Here is a 22,907-nt window from a genome sequence, read left to right as displayed (position 1 = left end):
AAATTTTCAAGCTTAGGTTTGGTCTTACTAATGTGAACACACACTTGCTATTTTCAACGCACTGCCACAGGCAAGTAAAGGAGTAAGGGTTGTGTTGGCAGGCTGTGAGGTATGGAGAGGGTTCCCGAAAAGCGGCATAGGGCTGCTGTATCTTCTTTTGCATGCCAGTAACTGGCTTCCTTCCTCTGTCTGGGACAGGACATGCCATCTGTTCCCAGCTGTCCCAGGAACTGGGCTGCTGGGAATTAGCCAGGCTGTGATCCAGAGGAGTGCCTGGATACTGCCTCTTGGGAAAGTGATTTCAAAGGAGAATATCCAGCTGTGTGTACTGCCCCTAGACAACAGGACTGCATGGAAACAACAGCCAGGAGCCTGACTTTCCTAAGCAATCACAACTTCTGCAAGGAGTTATGCTGAGCATTGGCAGCAAAGTAGAAATCCTGCTGTTGATTTCCTTTGCTGTAGCATTCAGGTGCAGGGCTCACCCTCCTTCCTTTCCATGCAGGAAAGGGAGAACAGCCAGGAAAACACCCCAGCCTTCAGGCAATGCTTCACTTCTCACAGACAAACATGCTCTTTACCTTGCTGCTATCTTAAGTAAATATTTCCCCAAGAATGTTGTCAGCTCTCCAGTCTGATGCCATCAATTGATTTCCATTAAATCAGGGGACTGCTTATGTTCTAGATAAAACACTGTCTGCAGAGTGTCCCCCTCAAGCCCCTGTAGTTACTAATGAAGTACAACGTGGATCAGCTCCATGACACTTCCAGCTGGTACAACCTGTGCAGGTCACATGGGTCTGGCAGCAAAGATGGAGAGAACCAGTGTAGGGTGTCTCTTGCTGGTTAATTAGTGTCTCCAAGCAAATTCAGGCAGAAGTGCAGAGTTTCAACTGGTGATAGAAAAATGGGAATAGACAGATGCCAGTGGTACAATCATACTCAAAAGCATTGAAAGGCTGTATCTTGACTGCTGATGCAAGATAAGTATCACAACACTGCTCCCTGCATGTGGTGCTATGTGGCCAAGTTAATGCCTGTCCTATGGATTCAGGGTCCCAGCGTTCGTGTTTCTCATGGAAAAGGTGTATTAAATGGAAAATGCAGGGCCGGGGGTAGTAGCCTGTGTAATCAGCATAGCCTTTGCACAGGTCAGGAGAGCACACTTCAAAACCAAGCTCCCTGCTTGTGTGAAAAGGGCACACTGCACGATTTGCATGTGCCCCCCTCTGCTCAGCTCGCCGGGCTGTCATGGATCTTTTGCTGCTTCCATGACTCGCCAGCCCCTCCTCTGGCTCCAAGCATTTGAAGCTGAGCCCTTTGGCCAAACAATCCTTGCTGAAATGTCAATACACTACCGAGACACTGGCTCACAGGGTTCATCATGATTTCCAGGCAGTGTGTGGCTTTGTTTCTCTGCTTTCTGCTACTGATTCATCATTCTCTGGATGCAGGTATGTTGTAGGATATGGCTGTAATTATCTTTACTGGCAATGGACCTCTTTCCTGTTACTGAGATGATTTCCACTTCAAGTTTTGAGCACTGTTGCATGTTTATCCTGTTTTCTGCTGTGCCTGTGTGTTATTCTAAAGCTCTATTTACTCTCAGCAATGGCTCCATGCACTTGTTCTGCCAACTAAGGAAAAGCACCTCTAGACTGCTAAATTAATTTATTATCTTGCTGCACAGACAGCAGACAAACCACCAGCTGTCTACATGAAGAAAGGAACTAGGATTTACTGTTATTTCATATAGAACTGGGACATTTTTCAAAGCAAAGCATCAATAGCCAGTCATTCAGCTGATGAGTAACTAAAGAGGGGAGGATCCACCCTGTTTCAGCAGCAGTAGAAGGCAGAAAGGAGGTAGCTCTTCAGTTGCTCAGTATGTGTCCAAAAACCAGCTCCCATATTAGTAAAGCAGATCCAGTGCTCTCAGATTCCCAGTTAGCCACTGACTGGGTCTTCTGTGTTGCAGTGACAAAAGGTGAAAAAATAGGTAGTAAAGTCAGAAGTGATCCAATACAAATAAGTAGATATGCCAAAATAAGAGTGGCTGGACATCTCCAGCCATGTGCTCATCCCCAGCCATGTGCTCAGGTCTGCTCCTCTGTCAGAGTCTGTGCCCAAGCACTGATACATGTGCCATGTGTCTGCAGTATAAGGTGAATTAAAATCCTTTAAGGAAAGCCATATCAAAGGCATAGAGCCTGACTGAAATCAAGAAAGACCCAGCTGACATTCCTATAATGACCAAATGTTTATGAAGCACCCAGGGATAAACTCATGCCACACAATACTTTATTTCTCTAAGTAACTTTGAAATACAGGGGGAAATTACCACTATTCTGCATGTGATTATGCAAATATCCTGAATTAGACACAAATGTTTATGCAGACACCTTGCATCACTTCAGACTGGAATAAATCCTCTCAGCATCTGTGTTTGGATGTATATTGGTGGGGACACACATGAATCTGTCCTTCAGCATCTCTCAGGGCCCTTTCAGCAGGTAGAAGATAACTTCCACTCTTTCAGAGAGAATGTCCTGGGGAAAGGCAGGAGATGCGCATCAGCCTCAATCCCCAAATCTACCCACAAGCAGAGGTGAAATAGTTAAAGAGCTGAAATGTAAGCTGTTGGCATGAAGCTCCAGAAGCTCCCCTACTGACATACAGGAGGGGAAAAAAAAGAAAAAAGAATAATTTCAAGACACTTTCTGTGTAGTGCATGGAGCAAAAGTACATGCCAGCACTCGGACTTCTTGTTCCTTATCCTGAATTACACTGGGAGAGCATAGCTGTGTGATGTGCTTACATTCTGAGGCTGAGGAGCAGGTCAGCATGGTGACAATGACATTAGTGTTTCCAGTGCACACTTCTGCCAGTTGCAAGTTGGTGCAGTTCTAAGAAATGAGCTCTACTGATGCCTGCTATCAGACCTATGTACCCAATGTCTTTCCAAAGCATGGGTAGAGACACACAAGAAGACCCTTTCGTGGCTGTAGTCTGTGGTGATGGCAGGAGCTAGGAGCCTTCACAGGCTCCACTAGGAAATGCAATCAGCATTGTCTAGTCTTCCTGTGTACCTTATCCACAGAAGAAAACCAAAGATAATATATTAAAGCAGTGGTTCTTAAATTGTGGTCTACTAGTGGTGGGATAAATCCCTTCTTCACGTCCAGTAAGTGGAGGGGTGTGAAATAACATGTGACTGTCGGTGAGGGCACGACTGTAGTCCACCTGTCACTGTGACTGACTGTATCAAGTACAGAAAAATCAGATTTTGCCACGTACACCAGTGCTAGATAAAGTGACACAGGCTTTGCAGCTGCTACAGCTGTAAGAAACTGCTACACGTGTTAAGATGCACATGACATGCAACAGTACCTTAGGAGTCACTGACATACAACATACACACACACACACCGCTGTTGTAACACAGCATCTTCTCCTAAGCTCCAGGATCTCCAAAATTCCTGTGTTGTCACTTTACCTGTGAGGCAGGCCAGAGGAAGGAGACACTTTCACATTTGCCCATTTCTTTTCTAAAGTGTCTCAGAAAAATCTTGGGAAGTAGAAAAGCTGTCAGGGGGAACCGTCCCCCCCATCCTCTCTGTCTGGCAAGCACCGTTGTATGACAAACTGAACGTGCTGCTGTTTTTCAGTCTTTCTAAAGCAGGAAGAGGCAAGCAACGTTTTGCAAAGGCAAAGACGAGCCAACAGCATCTTTGAAGAGATAAAGCTGGGGTCACTAGAGCGAGAATGCATAGAAGAAAAGTGTTCCCATGAGGAAGCAAGAGAGATTTACCATGATGTGGAAAGGACAGTAAGTAACACAGGGCTGGGTGAGCACTCATTGTCATAAGGACTCTCCCTACTCAAGGGTGTGCTTTGACACTTTAAGCCACCAGAGTTAAAAAAGCACTTTGTGTCCTGCTGTTTGCATTTTTCTTTTATATTTACAGGGGTGCACAGCAGCAGTGAGCTGCAGGAGAGCACACTGCATGGGCAATCCCAGGCAGTACCCATCTAGGGGATGGTGGCAAAATGGATGGTCTTTAAGTCATCTCCCCAAACCCCCAGTAATGTCTGCCCTGACAATACTTTAAATTATTGTATTGTGCAACATCTTTTTCGGTCAATCCCACCTCAACTATACAGAGCCTATTTATGGATGACCCATTCATGTGTGTTAAACAAGGCCCTTCTCTATTAGTATATGAAAATAATGTATAATCCAGAAAATAGAATATTTTATGGATATTAACTGTCACAGACTATAAAGGCAGAAGCAGCATCACTCTGACTGTTGGTAAACCATCCTGTGCAACAAGGGCTGTAAGACTTGAGTTGATTTTTCTTTAATTAAATCTCACATCTTTTTCTTCCAGGAAGAGTTCTGGCGCTCCTATTCTGGTACGATCATGCAGGATGTTCTAACAGCTGTGGAACACTCCCACTGCTGCAGCTCTTTGTGTGAGCTGGACTGACACTGAATGTTTTGCAGACCCTAACCAGTGTGCCTCCAACCCCTGTCAGAATGGCGGGATTTGTGATGACCAGTTTCAGGATTATGTTTGCCGCTGTCCTGTCGAATACGAGGGCAAAAACTGTGAAAAAGGTCAGCTGTGACATAACAAAATAAAAATGCTATTATTAATTCAAATGCAAGGCATTGAGATAAAGAGTGGCAATCGTTAGAATTCTGGATTTGGACTTGCTGATCCTCACTGGTCCCTTCCAACTTGGGATATTCTATGATTCTGTGATTCTGTATCATTCTAGCTGTGACAGCTACTGTTCATACTGATTTTGGTGTTGCATGATGCATCTAACCAGTTAGCAGTCAGGCACTGCAAGGCAGCAAGGTACTTATTCCCCTATAATGACTTTGTGGAAAAAAAAAATTAAAACTGCCTTTTGTGTACCATCTGAGAGGAAAGGAGGAATTATTTCTTACTCAAGTGCCGAAGTTACTTTGATTTAGAAGCTCGATGCAGTATGTGAGAACTGCACAGCATATGCATGGTACAAAGCCCAAAGGGAAGGATCCAGTGTTTTATGAATACACATCTTTCCACTGATTTCAGAGGACACTGCACAATGAGTGTTACATCCTCAAAACACGCAGAGTCTGGACATGGGCTAGGCACTCATCAAGTCTAGGAAAGCAGTCTCAACAGTCATCCCAGAGCATCCTCCTACTAAATGGCAAAATACCAAAGAATTATAATTTATCAGTCATATATTACGATGGTTACCACACGATTACAATATCTCCATTCTTGAGACAGCTCAGGTACTGTATAAATGCTGACTGATTTAATTTTAGGTATATATTTCTTAAGCAAAGCCTATTCTTCCCTAATCCCTGGAGATCCAGGCCTACCTAGCTTTTGATGGAAGGCACTTTCGATGAAGTTGCTCTGCATTAATCACAGAAATCTTTTTTTCCTGCCTTGCTTTCCTGACAACATTCCAACTGCAAGTTATCAATGTCAAGCACAAAAATCCAGGTCTTGAAACCTAAATGCTCTTTCTCTGACTTCAGCTGTGGATGACAAACTGAAGTGCATTTTCGACAACGGTGGCTGCACACAGTACTGTACTGACAGGCACTCCAAAAGACGACTGTGCTTCTGTGATGATGATTACACTTTAGCGAGTGATGGCATGTCCTGCATCCCTCAAGGTAAGACACTACCAACCTGATGCCAAGTCTAAGCCAGCTCTGGAAGAAAAGTTTTCAATGTGTACGTGTCAGGAGGTGCAATGCATAACCCTCAGATACCAGCTCCTCACCTCTTCTCCGTGGGCAGAGTCCCAAATTGTACATTTGGCTTCTGGTGCAAGTTAGCCACCCCAGAAGAGCATTGTCAGCATGCCCACCAAGCAGAGATCCTTCTGGACTTCTTCCTGGCTCCAGAGGTTCACTCCTCTGGAATGTGGGAAATTGAAGCTTGACCATCCCACCTGCTCAGAGCTAGGAGGAAGCTGAACCCATCTCTTCCTTTGGGAGCACACTCACCACTAGTCAAGTAGAAAAGAACTGAGCAGTGGAGACAAACTCCTCACCAGGTGATCTAAATAAGGCAGGGCAGCAGGTGGTCAGGGATTTGGGGTCAGGTTGAGTGGTTTCTAGTGAGTGGAGGGGCTCTGGGGCTCACAAGTCCTTTCTTTGTATTAGTTTACACCCACAGTAGAAAAATATTTTGGGAGCAGAATTGTTTTAGTGTTGTCTCTCCAATCTGAAATTGTGACTAGATTTTATTACTATATTTATTTCAGTACAGGAGTCAAGAGAGGAAGAGGTCTATTAAAACCAAAGAAAAACAGTTACATTATTTTCTTTCTTTCTTTTCTTTCTCTTTTCTTTCTTTTTCTTTTTCTTTTTTTCTTTTTCTTTTTTTATTTTTCTTTTTTCTTTTTCTTTTTCTTTTTTAGTTTTTTTTCTTTCTTTTCTTTCTTTCTTTCTTTCTTTCTCTTTCTTTCCTTCTTTCTTTCTTTCTTTCTTTCTTTCTTTCTCTTTCTTTCTGTCTTTCTTTCTTTCTTTCTTTTTCTGTATTTCTTTCTTTCTCTTTCTCTCTCTTCTTCCTCTTCTTCCTCTTCTTTTCCTAATTGCTAGGAATAATACACTTTTGGTATCCCTATAGACACTATGGCTAGGTATTTCTTTCACTCATCTAGCAAGGTAAATTTCAACTGGGACTAGGGTAGTGCAAGTTAATCATTTTGCCAATACATAAGCTGGCACCTGACTCTACTGCAAACGCTTACTTGAAGTACTTTATTAGAGGGAAAAGGAGACCCCTGGGGATATGAATATAACAATATAATGGACAGAGCTGCAGGGAGCATGCAAAGTAATTCTGAGGGGTGATGACCCCCTACACACACCTCAATGGAGCACTCATGCAGAGAGCTGGTAATGACAACTTAGCTCTCAACAGCAGAAATTTCATTAGAAAAAAATGTCTACTAATGTGCTTATCCCTTATTAACAGATTCTGCAATACCACATGATGGGAAAGCTGCTTTTGTTAAAAGTTGAGAACAAAGAATTCAAAATTCCTCACAGGCTTTTCAGTGCATCTTTCCCTGCAAGGAAGATGTATTTGTTGCTGCTTGCTTCTTGGGAACCAAAATAGCCTTAGAACTGACCATGTGTTGCAAGTAGAGAAAACTGTGTAACTGCCCGGCTGACAGTCCCCTCACTGCCCCTGCGTCATCTCCCACAGTGATCCAGATTTGTGTTGGCTTACACACAGCATTAGAAACTGTGGGTGTTATGTGTTGTGTCTGTTCTAATCTTCCACCAGCCACCACCAAAAAGCTAGTCCCGTTTCTCCATACCTCATGTGGATCTGTAAAACCCTGATGCTGTCTTCATGTCAGCTGAAGTACTTACAGATCCATGGAGATGTTGCATGCAGCTCAGCAGAGACTATAGGACCCTGGCTCCCAAAGAGGTAGAAAAAGAGCACTCCCAGCATTATCACAGAGTGACTGCCAGACAGAAGGGATGGTGTGGTCAGTTACAGCACAGACACATGGCACACAGGCACTCCCAAGGGTACACCTTCCCCTTTACAGGAAAACTTGGTTGGGTGAAGGATGTACTGAAAACACCAAGACTTCCTCTGCACTATAGCTTATTGCAAGTTCAGTCAGGATTTGGTTCCCTTTAGTGCCAGTCTTCACATGCTGGCTCAGGCAGAACATAGAGACGTGCAGTCTGGAAGAATCCAGCATGTTCTGGACACAGGAAAACAAGGTATTCTGGGAGAGGCATACCAGAAGACAGTGTCTGCTCTTAGGACATCTTTGGCTCTGCCCAAATAAACGATTGCAAGATATACACCCCATGATTAAGCTTCTGTCTCACTCTGCCGTAGATGCTGTGCACTTGATACAACTGACTTAAAGTCAGCAGGGACAATGAAAATGTGTGGACTACAGAGCTTGTCAGGGTCACTTCTGTGCTCCAGCCTGCAGCCTACCTCATTGCGTTGACATGTATCTTAAGCAAGTTAATTGTTTGCAAAGACCTATGGAAGGTGAATACATGCCAATGATGCTGTAAGGGCCTGAACTCTAATTGTAAGAGCATTTCTGGCTGTTTCCAAACAAAAAAGTCTACTCACCTGCTGAGCTGCTTTACATTATTTTTGAGAATCCATGCTCCTAGACTAGAACTCAGTTTTTCAGCTAATATAGCTTCATTGAAGACCTTACACATTTTGCTGTGAATTCAGTTCAGTACAGTCCCACTTGCTGCCTTTTGTTGTTTTGGTTCGGGGGTTTTTGGTTTTGTTTGTTTGTTTTTGTTGTTTTTGTTTGGTCTTTTTTTCCAGTGAAATACCCATGTGGAAAAATACCAGTGCTGGCAAAAAAAAATTCAACTGCAAAAGGGAGAATAGTAGGTGGTTTAATCTGTCCTCCAGGTGAATGTCCATGGCAAGTGAGTTTTCAAAAATCTTTAATTGCTTTTATTTTTTTAATTTCCTTTTGGAATCACTATCTTAAATTCATTGCCTTAAATCTATCATGTAAAAATTCATAAAAAGTGCCATGTCTTGATAACCAAATTCCTTCTTCATCCATAGGCAGCAGATCCACCTATTTCATTTAGGCACTTTAGCCTTGTTCTGGAGTACCTGGTTGCATAGGAGTAGAGTGGTAGCACAGTTGTCTCTATCTCCTGACTCTTTAGTCCTTAACTTTACTGCCAGCAAGAATTTTAGTTGCAGCTTCCAGGGATACACTCTGGGCCATAATAGGTAGGGTCCATACTGCAAGATGAAGAAAATGTCAATGGGAAGATTTCCCCTGCTAAGTTCTCCATGCAGTCAGCATGGTATTGTCAAACACAGTTGCATAAAGGGACAGAAAGAAGCAAAATGAAAGCCATCTCTACTGAGATTTATGTCAAGCACATTTGATATGAGACAAATTTGCTTTATGTTGGCAGGCCCTTATAATACAGGATCAGAGAGAAAAGTGTGGTGGTACCCTGCTTTCCCCAGAGTGGGTGGTCACTGCAGCTCACTGTTTGGAGTATATGCACCCTAAACAGCTTCGGGTGAGACTGGGTATGTATCTTCCCCTCCTCATTTTATCAAGGTGGTGGCAGATTCTCATCCTGATAAAACCAGATTTGAAGGCTTTGGTAGTACAAGGTACTTGTCCTTAGAGGTGTCAGACAAGAAACACTCTGTATCCTCAAACTTCTCAGGAATCAAGGAGCTACCTGACGTGACTTGCAATTAATAACTTTTCCAGGTGAACACAAAATAAATGTCGATGAGAAAACCGAGCAAGAAAGTGGAGTCACCAGGATGATCATTCATGAAGGATACACGAATGGACAAGTCAATAACGATATTGCCCTCCTGAACCTGGAAACACCAGTGAATCTCAGTGACTATGTGGTACCAATATGTTTGCCTGAGAAAAGGTTTGCTGTGTATGAACTGTCCACCATCAAGTTCTCCACAGTAAGCGGATGGGGACGCCTAATAGATGGAGGTGCCACCTCTTCTGTTCTGATGAGAGTTGATCTGCCACGTGTGAAGACACAAGAATGTGAAAAGGAGACCAATTTAAATATTACAGAGAATATGTTCTGTGCAGGAGACCTGTCTGGGGCTAAGGACTCCTGCAAAGGAGACAGCGGTGGTCCTCATGCTACACAGTACAAGAACACTTGGTTTCTGACTGGGATTGTCAGCTGGGGAAAGGGCTGTGCTGTTGAAGGCAGCTATGGGGTTTACACAAGGGTATCCAAATACATTGATTGGTTGAAGAAGCACATGGACTGAGGATGTTGAGCCAGAACATTTCCAGGTTGTGTTATTGCCCCCCAATCCCTCTGTACTATTTTCCTATTGAAGGATTTCTTCATTATCTTAGATATGTGATATATGTCATACCCACAACACTATTAAAGATTTGAAGTAAGCCTAAGGCCTACTTGAATACATAAAATAATTTCCCTCTCAGTGTTGTTTGTAAACTTTATATCTTGTCTAGCAGGCACAGAATGACCATAACAAATCAGACACAATGTTCCTCCTGTTCTGCATCCATTTCTGCTAAAGAACAGAGCTAGATGCTGAGAGAAAGACTGTCAGCAACACATCATGCAGACCATAAGCCTTCCTCCAGCTACCCTCTCAACTTCTGGTAATCAGTGAAGCACAGACTTCCTGAGCCAGAAGTTGCATTAGAGTGAACAGTCAAGAATGAATGTGTTGTCCGTAATTGTGTGCAATCTCCTTTGAACACATTAATGCTTCTGGCTTTCATAACTTCCTATGCTATGGATCCTGTAATATAATGATGAAATAGCAGAAAAAAAAAATGAAAATGTGTTTCTTTTAGCTTATGTTAAAATAGCTTTCTCCCGCAGTTGCAGTGGCAACAGGGAGATTTGAGGGGGAGGAACTGCAGACACCCTCCAGGACAAGAAATCTGGGAAAAGGTTGATTCCATATTTACAGGTCTGCTAAGAAAACTTGATTTAAATCTTGTTGCACCAAGCATTATTGCTGTAAGGCTAGTAAGTGCAATATTTAACCCTATATTTATAAGTGGTGAAGAATACCACTGATTTAATCTTATGTTTGCCTTGGTATTACGCTCGTAAATACAAACAGCACAAATGAAAGGGAATGGGGTTTTTTTATCAGTTGTCCAGTATAATCTCAATTGTACTCTCTATCCTGAGATCTAAATCCAGACCAGGGTAATTGTCTACCTCTCTGCGAAACACTGACTAAATACCTTTCAGTAAAGTCTTAAGGCAAAAATGATAGAACCTGAAGCTCTCTGAAAACATATACAGTTAAAAAATGTACTTTCTAACCTTAGCATGAAAACACTGATAAGGTGAGGAAGATAAAACTGAACTAGAAGATTGGAAAACAGTTTAACTATCTCATGCAGGATTTATGTTCTAGATTGTTCAAATAATGCAGAATATCAACTCAATCACAAAAGCTTATCAGCAAATAGAACACAATTGATCATACTCTATTATTAGGGGAAAACAGTGTCATTGTATGGCACATATACCATGCAATACTGAACATCCTATACCCACTTTACTGGCGGAGAAGAAAGTTATACTGTTCATTGAAGTAGTGAAATGAACTGGGAAAGGCAGCAAATTTCAGAGACCTCAAAAACAAGAGACGCTACAGTATTCAAACCTGCACTAGAGGTTCTCCTTACTCCTAAAGAGAGTCCACTGTCAAGGAGAAAGCTTTAAGTAGTGACCAGCAAATAAAGCCTCATTTTCACTTAGATTAAGTGCTCGGCACTGTAAATCCATCCCTGACGACCCCTCAAGGTAGAACAGTTTGTGTTATTTCATGATTCACAAGATGCTTTCTCCTCTGTAACATTCCAGTGAAAATACTGACATTTATGAACAAATCATCTTGTAGAAAAAGGGTAAAACGCTGAAAGAAATCAGTACTAATAATGGCTGTACAAAGCGACGTTTCAAAACAAATCTGGGTTTTAGATATATTTTTAATATAACAGCTTGCTCAAGCAAGCCGAGAAGATAAAGGAGACCTGATGGCTGACTCTGGAAGCACCGAAGTCGTGGCCTCCGCAGCGCACTGTGAACTCCCTGCAAGAAAGGGGAGATAGAGGCCAGCTGCCGGCGAGCGCCCGGCCGAGGTCACTGGTCCGAAGCGCGGAGCCCAGGGGTTACGGTGCTGGACGTGGGACACGGCTGGGAGCAGCAGGGATGGCGGCTGCTGTGGGCTGGGAGCCTGGCTTCGCCCAGCGCCGGGCAGGGGCCACGCCAGCTTATGCAGGGAAAGATTCACTTCCCTTCCTCCAAAATAAAAGGTGCCATTCAAAACTGAGCAAAACAAACCCCACGCTGCCTTGGGCTTTAAAAAAATAAAGAACAAAAAGAAGAGGAGACTCATCCCCCCCGACTGAGAAATCCCGCCGAGGCTGTCACCCTGTCCCGGCGCTTCCGCTATTTCTGGGCAGGGTGAAGCAACGCTGCTTCAGTCTCACCCCGCCCGAGGGGCTGAAGACTTCGGCTCCCGTCCGTCCCGTCCGTCCCGTCCGTCCGTGCCGGGAGCGGCATCCGCGGGCGCGCCGCGCTGCCATGGCCGGGCGCCTGCTGCTCCTCCTGCTCTGCGCCGCGCTGCCCGCCCAGCTCCGCGCTCAGGGAGGCGGTAAGGCGGCTCCTGTCCCATGTTTTCGGGAGGGGGGATTCCCCATTCCCGGCAGTCTTCGGGGGGAGGCAAAGGGCTGCCGGGTGAACGCCGGTGGCTGGTCAATGCTGCGGGCCGGGGGCGCGCACCGGGAGAGTCGCAGGAGCCGCGGCGGCGGGAAAAGGGAGCGGGCACCCCACGGCTCGTCTTCCCCGGCGGGTTCGGTTTCCACACGGCTGAAGGCTTATCAGCACCTGTGCCGACCCCGCACACCGGGAGCAGGGCGCTGCTCGGGCATCTCGGGGACGGGGTAGGGAAATGGGATTGCCTGTCGTTCGCATCGGAGGACAGCTGCCCTCGCAGCCTGAGATGCTCTCGCGTGTCAGGGGAAATCTGGCCAAGTCTTGGTTGGATGCATTTGGCCGTGGAGGGGCTAGGGCACAGGGGGGAGCCGGTCCCGCTGCCCTCTGTGCCACCAGGGTCAACGCCGAAGTCCGAGGCAGCATCAGCAAGCGACTTTTCCAAAGCTGTTAACTCTTCCTTCAGTGAGTCAGACTGCTTGGGGTTTAAAACAAGGTCTTTGGCATGTTTCTGGAATCCTGCTTCAGCTGACAAATGCCTGCTGCTCCTTGATGTCTCTAAAGAAGGAAGCATGACAGAGAGCTTGGGAAAAGGAAGGAGCAGCCTCAGAAGACTAATGGTCTAGGTCAAGTTTTCAAAAACATCCGCTTACGCGGGTGGCGTGAAAGCAAAGGAATATGGAGGTGATAACCCCACCGGCTGTGTCCTGTCACTTTCCTGTCACTGAAGAGAGGGATTTAAGGGCAAATAAGATAGTGGGTGAATGAACTAAGAGTTGCTGAGCTGCAAGTTAAAAGCACTTTCTGTAAGCTTTCCTTGAGCCTTTTCAAAGTAAGTGGGGCTTCAAATTAGGCATGGGATTGCTTAATATAAATAACACAAATAGAATTTGTCTCCCTGTGGATGATCCACCAATTTCAGTGAAAGCAGAATAAGTCTCCTCTGTGCCCACTTGGAGGATATTAGGGTATATAATTACTATTAGCAAGTTTATTTATCATTGAATTAAACTGTATGAAGAATGCTCCAGAAGGTATGTGCAAGCCTCCCAATGATCATAAGCCATTGTCCTTGAAGTCTCATCTGTAGGACACTGTTCCACACTCCAGCCTGTGATTGGAAAGTATTTTTTCAATGTAAATTCCAGGTGGTAGAATTTGATTAAATGCCAGATTGCAAACTCTTCACACTTTCCTAGAACATATACTTTCTACAGCGTGATTGGCAACTTATTGACTCCAGTGCTGTTTTTATTCTTCCTGCCTGGTAAGTTGTTCACAAGTCACTGGAGAGTAATGCTGTTGTTCACACAGGCAAGAGCTTGAGATGAGTTTAATGTCTCTGATCCTCCAGTTTAAATCAACGGCTACCTGAGTCTTGTGCTTGAAGGCAGCAGATTTCAGGCTGATGTGACACCAAGCTTTTCAGAAATAAAACAACTCAGCAAACTGACTTAAGGCTGTACTTTCTTGCTAAAGCTGATGTTCATTTACTTCTGCTCTTCGTAAAATCTTATAAGGTAGCTGCCTTAGCTCTCCGTGCACATATATCAGGAAGGCAGGTACATTTCTACAGGCAATTGGGAGGTGCTGTCGAGAGGGTACGAAGATCCCAGGGCAGTGCAGTGGGATTTGGAGTGGTGAAGAGCCATAGAACTCATACATGGCCTTTTTCCATCTGTTAGAAGACTCATTGCTGCCTCTTGAGTGGCATTTAGTTTCTGCAACACAAGCCCATGGAGCAGACACATACAACGCGGTGTTGCCTGGCGGTCAGCTTTAAAAACAAATCAAGGAATGTAATCTCCCCAGCATTCAGTGAAAGTCATTCTATTCAAAACTGAGTCTTGAGCAGGAGCAACAGTAATATAAGCCCTCATTGACAACCTGCATGTTCTTATTTTCAAGATTCAAAAGAGTAGGAGAGAACTTTGGGGGCCTGCATTTTGTTCTGAGGCTACTGATTCTCAGAGAGAGACTGCTCTGAGAGATCCTGGGATGTATCAGCCTGTGTGAGGACTAACCTCACAGGTAATGTTGTGTACAGATACTGTGGTCTGTTTTGACTTTGTTTCTACTTCACTTATTTGTCATGACTCTTTTGCACCACCAAATGTTACCCGCCTGTATCATTTTTCTCTGCTATCTAGTATTCATCAAGAAAGAAAATGCCGACAAGTTCTTGGAAAGAACGAAACGTGCTAACTCTTTCTTAGAGGAATTGAAGAAAGGGAATATTGAAAGAGAGTGCAATGAGGAGCGCTGCTCAAAAGAAGAAGCAAGAGAAGCTTTCGAAGACCAGGAGAAAACTGTAAGGATGAACTAATATTAAACATAGGTCTATATATTTCCTGTTTTAAAATTACTATTCAAGTCCTTTGAGCTAGTCATCAAAACTCACAAGTTGTTCCAAATCACTTAACATGAAGAACAAATAGTGACTGACTGTGGGTGGAATTGCTAAGGCAATTGTCATCCCATAACAGACTTAATTTAGCTCTTGCAAGGCCAGCCCGTGTTAAAGCCTCCATTCTTTTACCTGTTCTGATCTGTTTAATTGCCATTGAGAGTTGTTTGACCTTCAATGGCTTTATTGCTCCCAGTGTTGGAAATACGTTCAGCCTATCTGTGTGACATAGCTGAGTGCCATGATTGTGGTCAAGGCAGTCCATGGGAAGTCTAAGAAGGCAAATGCTGACATGGGACTTCATGGTGGAATTTTACTGAACTTACTTCAAGCAGCTTTGCTTGTAATTTTGTAGCACTCTTTATGTGAATTGAGAGAATGTGTACTGTGAACAGTTTTTAAATGCCTCAATGTTGATTGGAATGAGGTTTGTGTGACTCTTGTGTCACCTGCCCTACCCCAATGGCTTGCTTAACTTTAGACAGAAATGTGATTTGTTCCCAAGCTCAAGGGAAAGTTAAAGAGATGGGGCAGCTGTGTGGCCTGGAGTCAGTAGAAAAGGTGATATTGCAAACATAGACTGTAGCTATGTGGCTGTTTAGAACTGCTCTGAAACTGGAGCTAAGGCCAGATTCACTTCTCTTTAGCATTACTTGATGGCCAGAATATTCTTGGAGTGGCCCTGAGGTGTCCTGGGTGGGGAGTCGCGGATGCATCGCCAGTGTACTTCAGATCATGAATGTTGACTTACCTATAACAGAACCGGCATAGCCTGTTCTGCCTGGTGACCAGATGTCACTGGAAAGCACTGTCTTGGACATACAGCATCCTGCAGTCCTCAGTGCAGACAGAAAGTAGAACACAAATAAGACAAAATATTTTAAATGTCAGGATCTGTGAGGTCCTGATTGATGGGAGTATGGGGTGGAGATCGAGGCTGAGAATTTGACATTACGGGAATATAAGTGAATTCAGTCAAAACTGGTGGAATGATAGTTATGCAAGAAATCAAGTGGCTTATGCTGAGTGAGTCACACTGGGAAATCTCTAAGGAGGTTCAGGTATTTCTGAAAAATGCATGAGCCTTGTTTCTGTAAAGCTGGGCACCATATGGATCATATGATTTTAAGTTATTAAATGGTAGTGGTGGGCTGCAAGGCACTGTATGTACCTATATTGTAAATATTTCTTTTAATAATTGTTAGCTGCAAATATCCTGTGTATGAAAAGTCTAATCTTTTTCTGAGGATTCCAGTAATTTTTATCTAACTCTATTTCCTTTTATTACCCATTTCCCACACTTACCTGTAGGAGGAATTCTGGAACATCTATGTAGGTAAGAAACAATCTGTGTTTGTTTAGAAGATTAAGCTTCCTTATTGCAAGGTTTGAAAGGATGCACCTCTTAAGTAACCCCTTCCTGCTCCCTTGCTTCCTCTCTTTTCCCTCTGGGACACCCTCACATTGTGTTTCCTCTGAAAAAGGAATCTGATTTACTGCCTGCTGTTACTTGAACCCAATTGCTTCATTTGAAGGTAAGGTTCAGCTGTCTCCAGTTGCTGGGCTGACCTTTGTCCTCTCAAAAAAAGAACAGTGGTCCTTTGCATGCAAAGGACAGTGAGAAGCAGAAACTCTGTGTGGGACTGCCAGATAGTTTTCCTTCAGAGGGGCATCCCCAGATGGGTGTTTTCAAGATGCAAAGAGTCACAGATAAGGATGTCTCTTAAATGCCATAACCAACACAAAGTTAAATTGCATTGCACAGTCAGTTGCCGGTTTCCTGTCACCTTCCATGCCAGAGTGTTATAGAGCATTTTGTGGGATGTGTTTTTTACAGAACTGTTTGGTATTCAAGGAAAATATGCCAGTAGATCAGCAAATACTACCTAACAATCTTTTCTGGTTTTTTATCTAAATATGTGAGTTTTATTTTTTAGGATTCTAGTATTTGTAAGTACTGTGTGGGAACAGATTTTTAATGTATTAGTGTTTGATAACATGTTCCCCAGAAAGTATATGTCCAGTTTGCACCCCAGGAGGAGTACCTCAAAAATGTTGACCAAAGACAGCTCAGCTTTGTCTTATGGAATCTGCAGAAAAACCAAGACAGTTGCCGTGAAGAAGACACAGACTTTCACAATCCTCTAAGCAGGGGATGAACTCTGCAACCTACAGACTGAAATTTCAAGCAGACCCTGGTCAGTGTTACAGTAAACAGGACTGGAATATTTCAAACCATTTTCTCATGAGAATACAAGCAGCAGAATATCAGTGCCAGTGCTCTTAGCAAAAATGTCAGTTTTCATACCTTTTAAACCACAGCCCTCAAATGCTTAATGGGTGTTCAGAAGTATTGAAAACCACAGCTACGTTCAGCCAAGTTACTAGAACAATTTGCTCTTGCTTCCTTTTTTGTAGGGGATTCTGCAATTTGTGCAATATTGATATAAAACTCATTACCACAGCTGCAGCTACAGTGTAGGGTAAGACTAAATAAGTGTGTTTTCTAACACTAGGATGCTGCTTAGGTAAGATCACTACAGAATAGAATGCTATGGCACTGCAGAGGAGGAAGAAACCAGAAGTTATGATGTAGGCCTTGAGTCTGTCTTTTTTTTGGTTAATGTTGGTCTTGCCTTCCCTCTGGAAGGGACATCAGTTTCCAGAGCCTCCATGGCTGGAGCATTTGGAGAGCTATTGGTTTTGGCCACATGCAGGTAGAAAAGGGATCTTAATGTAAGGGTGCAGGACACAAAGCCCGGTAATTGTTCCCTGTGGCAGACAAAGCTGCAGCAGATGAGATCACAGTCCAGAAATACCACAGAGGGAGCGTGCTGCATCCTTAGGATGAGTAGTTTCTTGCATGTTGTTTCCACTATGGGCATTGCTGTTTCAGGGGCTCCAAAGAGGGGCAGAACAGGTGGTGAAATAGGAAGATAAGATAATGTTATCTAAAGCAGAAAATTATCAAGCATCACTTTTCTGGATATCCTGCATTTTGTATGAAACAGTGCAGAAAGTATAAGGAAATGCAAGAGGCCAGAAGTTCAATATCTTTAGGCAGTAATTGCAATGTAGAAATGTCCTCTTCTCTTACAGGCTTCACTGTATATATATGCTGACCACAATTACACTATCACAGAATATTCTGATTTGGAGGGACCCACAAGGTCATTGAGTCCAACCCTTAAATGAATGGCCCATACAGGGATCAAATCCACAACTCTGTCCATATTAGCACCATGCTCTAACCAACTAAGCTAATCTCTTTACCTTCCCACAAAAAAAGGCTTGTGTACACACCGTCATAGAGTGGCCACTAAAAAGAGATTGCAAAACTGAGGATATGTAGATGAATCTTTGCAGGTTAGGAATGATTGCATTTATACTGTTTGTTCCATCTGGAATGTGGCAGCTCACAGGACCTATCTTTTAAAAGGAAGGATGAAAGATGGCTTAAGAAAACTAACAGCCCTTCCGTGTTCACTGAAAATGCTTGCACACTTACAACAATTTGGGTTTTGGTTTGTTTCTGTAGATGGGAACCAGTGCAGCTCAAATCCTTGTCACTATGGTGGCCACTGTAAAGATGGAATTGGTTCCTACACCTGCTCGTGCTTGGATGGTTATCAAGGCAAGAATTGTGAATTTGGTAAGTTTCTGCTTTAGAGAACTGTGGCAGTGAACTTCCCAGGGAGCTTTACAAGGAAGCATGTTTTGCATGGAGATCCTTCCTGAGTCTCGCTTGTGTGGCATAGAGCTGCCACCATGACATTGCCACTGGAGGGGGTATCATTAGCCCAGAAGTAAGAGTGGGAGTGTGGAACTGAAGTTCAGTCCCAGGACCAAGGTGGGTGATGAGGAGTTGAGTTTTTTAGGGCAGGAGGGAGGAATCGTGTGAGGATTTACACGATTGTGTTCTCTGTTAGTGGTTTGTTCCTTCTTCCCCTGACAATTTGTCTCTGCTTTTCTAAGCTCACCATGCCATGGCCACTGAGCCCACTTGGACTTGGCAAGTACTTTTTGTGTGCTGGAGGTGGCTGCTTTGTAAGGCACAAGCTGATGTTCAGCGCTCACATTATTCCTGAAAGGTGCTTCAGGTGCTTGGCAGATGGAGATAAAGATCCCTTTTAAAGAGTGTGTTTTGTTTTGGAGAACTCCCAGACCTTCTGTGAAGTCAGTGTTCATGTACACCTTTTCTCCCACCATCTCTTTTATAGTCATACCAAAGTTCTGCAGAATAAACAACGGAGACTGTGAGCAGTTCTGCACTGTCAAAAGAGATGGGCCAAAGGATGTATTGTGTTCCTGTGCAGATGGGTATGTTCTAGCAGAGGATGGCAAACACTGTGTCTCAAAAGGTAAGAAGCCACGAGATAAACCAACAGCAATGGTGGTGAGGCTTCTTTCAGTGTTGAGGGATGTCTTGGTTCACAGCTGAAGATTGTCTTTTGAACCACCAGTATCCTACATGACACAGACTCAGCAGTGAGGCCAAGTGATTTGTATTTCCAAAGCCTTCCATTTGTGAGGTGCTGTGCTGGATTGGATCAAAATCTAGGTGATTTGGACCCTTTGCAAGGTGCCTCTAAGCAAATTACCAGAGTAAATCTGCTGTTGTCAAGAGAAAATTACTTGCAGTAATAACTCATTTTCTTAAATACATACATGCATATAAAATAGCAGCCTGCAGAACATTTCTTTTCAAAATTTTTCTTATTATAGAAACTGACAACATTAGATAGTTAAAAGTAGTGCTACTTACACCTGCACATTTTTGCCCAGTTACAAGAAAACTGATCAGAGATGTCAAACATTGCCTCGTGATGTTGTTCTTTACATCCTTTATAAAAATAACAAATTCCTCATTTGAGCCATGTTACTTCACTCTTTTTCCTTGATGTTTCCAAGTAGTTTTCACATATGGTGGTGTTCCCTCCATCTCCAATTTTAATGTTCTTCTCTTTACAGTAAAATACCCTTGTGGAAAAGTTTTTGTGACAAGGACAAAAAGGTCTGTTCTTTTACCTGCTGACTATAGCAATGGAATGAGTGATCAAGAAGGCCTCCCCACAAATGAAACAAGCACAGAGGAGGACTTTGTAATTACCACAGAAAGCCCAACCCCTCAGCCTGACAACAGAACAAACAGCAGGAAACCAAATGTCGATACCAGGATAGTAGGTGGGGATGAGTGTCTTCCCGGCCAATGCCCGTGGCAGGTAAATGGTGGGGGTTTTGCCCTGCATGTGGTCAGAGCATGTCTCTGAGGGAAGGGGAGCAGTGGCTCCTTCCAGCTGGTTGGCCATGTCACGTGCCAGTGGCAGCGAGGCGTAGCTGAACTGTGTGACCTTGGGCAATTGGATGTGCTGTTCTGCAAACTGCAGCCTCGCAGTGTCAAAACAAAAGACTTTGTGCCATTTTAGACCAGAGAGGATTTTGGGGTCATGCTGGCCTCCCAGGCCATTTTTGCAGGCTACATTTTGGTTCTGCCTGAGACCATCCACTCAGGCAGCACCCCCAAGAGCGGGATGATAAAGCAGATAAAGCAGGCGTTTTGCTTGACAAATACACCCTCAGCCTCAGTTTTACTCTTGAGTTTGGACCAGCCAAAATGAATTCCTGTATTTGGGACATTCTTTGGGGAGGTAAGTCCAAGGGGTGAGGTGATCCAGAGTCTGCACTCTGCCTGCTCAGTCAGTCAGGGCCCTAAGGGACATTACTCAGCATTGGAAGTGAGGTAACATGGAAGCCAAATGTTAACTTCACAAGAAGACAGTTGAGACTCTGTAGCAGTAGGCGTCAATCTGTGGGCCCTGCACCTGTGAATGCAATATTAGGGGAGACCTGGAGGGCCACGTACATGTTGCAGTAAGAAGCATCTCTGTGGTGCACAGAGAAATCAGTTACCTTTGTATAGCTGATCGCCATTCAACTGCACTTCTTCCTTCTGCCCTTACCCTTTTTGCTTCACAGGCCGTTCTGTTAAACGAGGAAGGAGAAGAGTTTTGTGGTGGAACTATTCTGAATGAAAATTTTATACTTACTGCAGCTCATTGCATAAACCAATCCAAAGAAATCAAAGTTGTTGTTGGTAAGCGATTATTTAATTTACTCCTGTGAGGTGGGAGTATCTGTTGTGCCTAACCTTCTGTGCTCTAAACCTCCCATGAGATGCACTCGTGATTCATTAAGGTTTGTTACCTTTTTGCTGCTTTTTAGATTGTCTTGTTATTGTGAGCATCCTGCTTTGTAAGAACAGGGGCAGCTGATGTGGAAGGTGATAGTGGTGCCTGTTGTTCTTCTCTGCCAGCTAGGTGGAAGTGATTAAGGTCAAATGTTCTAGAAATGTTGGCTATCAATGTGTTCAGCGGAGCAGTGCTTCTGCAGGAAGCTTATCATTCCTGGTGCTTCTGAAGCATCCACGTTTGTTCCTGCAGGACCACTCAGGAAAGCTATGACCCATTGAATAGAGCACAAAAGAACAAACTCAGATTTATCATTGCTTCACTTTTGAGCCAGGACACAGGATCAACCCAGCCTTATCTTGTCACTGTTGTAGTCTTGACCCAGACCACGTGCTCTTCTCTAAGCCAGGCTCAAGCTCCTGTAAGTGCTTCCACACAAAGTTGCATTAGTCTAGCTGAATCAGCTTGTGCTTTTATGTGAACTGGTACAAAAATCTCCATAGACCAAATCTCAGGACCAAAGCCAATCCAGTTGCCGCTAAGAAATATTGCCATACCTGTTTATAGTTTCTATGTGGTCTAAGGCCTTGGGCCAAGTGCTCAGAATGAATATGCTACTCTCTTCCTCTGTCAAGGTTGTTCTTAAATTCTTATACTTTCTGCACATTATTGACCCTTTTAATACTCTTTTACAGGTGAAGTGGACAGAGAGAAGAAAGAACAGTCTGAAACAATGCATACTGTGGACAAAATATTTGTTCACTCTAAATTTGTTGCTCAGACTTACGATAATGACATCGCCTTATTAAAGCTGAAGGAGCCTGTCACGTTTTCGGAGTACGTCGTGGCAGCGTGTCTCCCCAAAGCAGACTTTGCTAATGAAGTTCTGATGACCCAAAAATCTGGGAGAGTTAGCGGCTTTGGGCGTGAATTTGAAGGCGGACGAAAATCAAAAAAACTGAAGGTGCTTGAAGTCCCCTATGTTAATAGGAACACTTGCAAGCAATCCACTAACTTTGTGATAACTGAGAACATGTTCTGTGCTGGTTATGACACAGAGCAAAAAGATGCTTGCCAAGGAGACAGTGGTGGCCCCCATGTGACCAGATATAAGGATACTTATTTTGTTACTGGGATTGTTAGCTGGGGCGAAGGATGTGCAAGGAAAGGCAAATATGGTGTCTATACCAAGCTGTCCCGGTTCTTGCGTTGGGTAAAAACGGTCATGAACATGTAGAGGTGGTGTGTCCCTTGATCCTTGTGTTAGCTGCCAAGGTGCAGGATGGGAAATGGAAACTTTTTTTGTCCCGCATCTGCTAAGCCCATTTTGGGATCCGATTCCGTAAAGTTATGGTGCTGCTTCCATTTGTATTATTGCTGGCTTTAAAGCACATCTCTGTGGACTGTGGTGGTGTTTGGAGCTGGTTGAATGAGGGAATTCCTCCAAACCAAATGGCTGCTCAGCGGGGTCTTTGGCTTCTTTTAATTATTGTTCAATGGCCGTTTTGGGGCCTGTCTGTTGACACGAGTGCTCCTACTAGAGGCTCCTAAACATGTTATGACCATTCACTAGTCGTGATGAAAGCAGGAAGGACAGGACTCAGTTAATCCTCATACTGCAGCCACCTGGCTCAGCAGGGAGTTCGTCCTTGCTGGAGTTGTTTAGCATCTACCTTCAGATGTGTTCAGAAGATTAAGGGAGCGGAGGATCTTGCGTGGCAAAAGCTGAGACACAACTAATTTTTCAAAGTGTGATGCTAAATAACCACATGTGCCACAAAATGGCCTGCTCAGATCACAACCAGCTCATTATAAAGGGGTTTTGCTTTATAAGGATTGTGCTTCACTTCAGTTTAATTTGAACACTCTGCTCATCAGAAAAAATATATGTGCATGGTCGCCGTTTTCTGTATCTTGTTCTGGATTTTGTATGGCTGACATTTGGAAGCTCCTTGCACAGGTATTGTTCTAGGTGTTTCTGTTAGGTGTGATACTGATGTATACCAGCATTTGAAATAAAACATTCTTCCTTTTTTGTTCTTGT

The 22,907-nt window shown here is 43.8% G+C and overlaps 2 protein-coding genes across 2 annotated transcripts; both read left to right on the top strand.

The window, feature by feature from the left end:
* Window positions 1-1,384: 1,384 nt before the first annotated feature.
* F7 (coagulation factor VII) lies at window positions 1,385-9,824 on the top strand (the record flags this gene model as incomplete). Its single annotated transcript, XM_082278999.1, has 8 exons — window positions 1,385-1,454; window positions 3,669-3,829; window positions 4,395-4,419; window positions 4,511-4,624; window positions 5,555-5,695; window positions 8,358-8,464; window positions 8,975-9,095; window positions 9,286-9,824. The coding sequence occupies 8 exons, from the start codon at window positions 1,385-1,387 to the stop codon at window positions 9,822-9,824; spliced, it is 1,278 nt and encodes a 425-aa protein (XP_082135125.1).
* A 2,256-nt stretch (window positions 9,825-12,080) lies between these two features.
* Window positions 12,081-22,767, top strand: F10 (coagulation factor X). Its single transcript, XM_082279323.1, has 8 exons — window positions 12,081-12,209; window positions 14,419-14,579; window positions 15,987-16,011; window positions 18,214-18,327; window positions 18,896-19,036; window positions 19,647-19,897; window positions 20,652-20,769; window positions 21,559-22,767. The coding sequence occupies exons 1-8, from the start codon at window positions 12,140-12,142 to the stop codon at window positions 22,098-22,100; spliced, it is 1,422 nt and encodes a 473-aa protein (XP_082135449.1). The 5' UTR covers window positions 12,081-12,139; the 3' UTR covers window positions 22,101-22,767.
* Window positions 22,768-22,907: the final 140 nt, after the last annotated feature.

Source organism: Coloeus monedula (genome assembly GCF_965178545.1).
Source record: "Coloeus monedula genome assembly, chromosome: 3".
In the NCBI taxonomy this organism is placed as follows: domain Eukaryota; kingdom Metazoa; phylum Chordata; class Aves; order Passeriformes; family Corvidae; genus Coloeus; species Coloeus monedula.
The sequence above is the reverse complement of the archived record's forward strand: the minus strand, read 5'-3'. Positions and strand labels throughout refer to the sequence as shown.

What these genes read in the sequence shown, in the direction of transcription:
- F10 (XM_082279323.1), top strand. Translation starts at nt 12,140, where the DNA reads ATGGCCGGGCGCCTGCTGCTCCTCCTGCTCTGCGCCGCGCTGCCCGCC. An exon ending in TCGAAGACCAGGAGAAAACT is followed by an intron (nt 14,580 to 15,986) that starts GTAAGGATGAAC and finishes ACTTACCTGTAG; the next exon opens with GAGGAATTCTGGAACATCTA. An exon ending in AGGCAAGAATTGTGAATTTG is followed by an intron (nt 18,328 to 18,895) that starts GTAAGTTTCTGC and finishes TCTCTTTTATAG; the next exon opens with TCATACCAAAGTTCTGCAGA.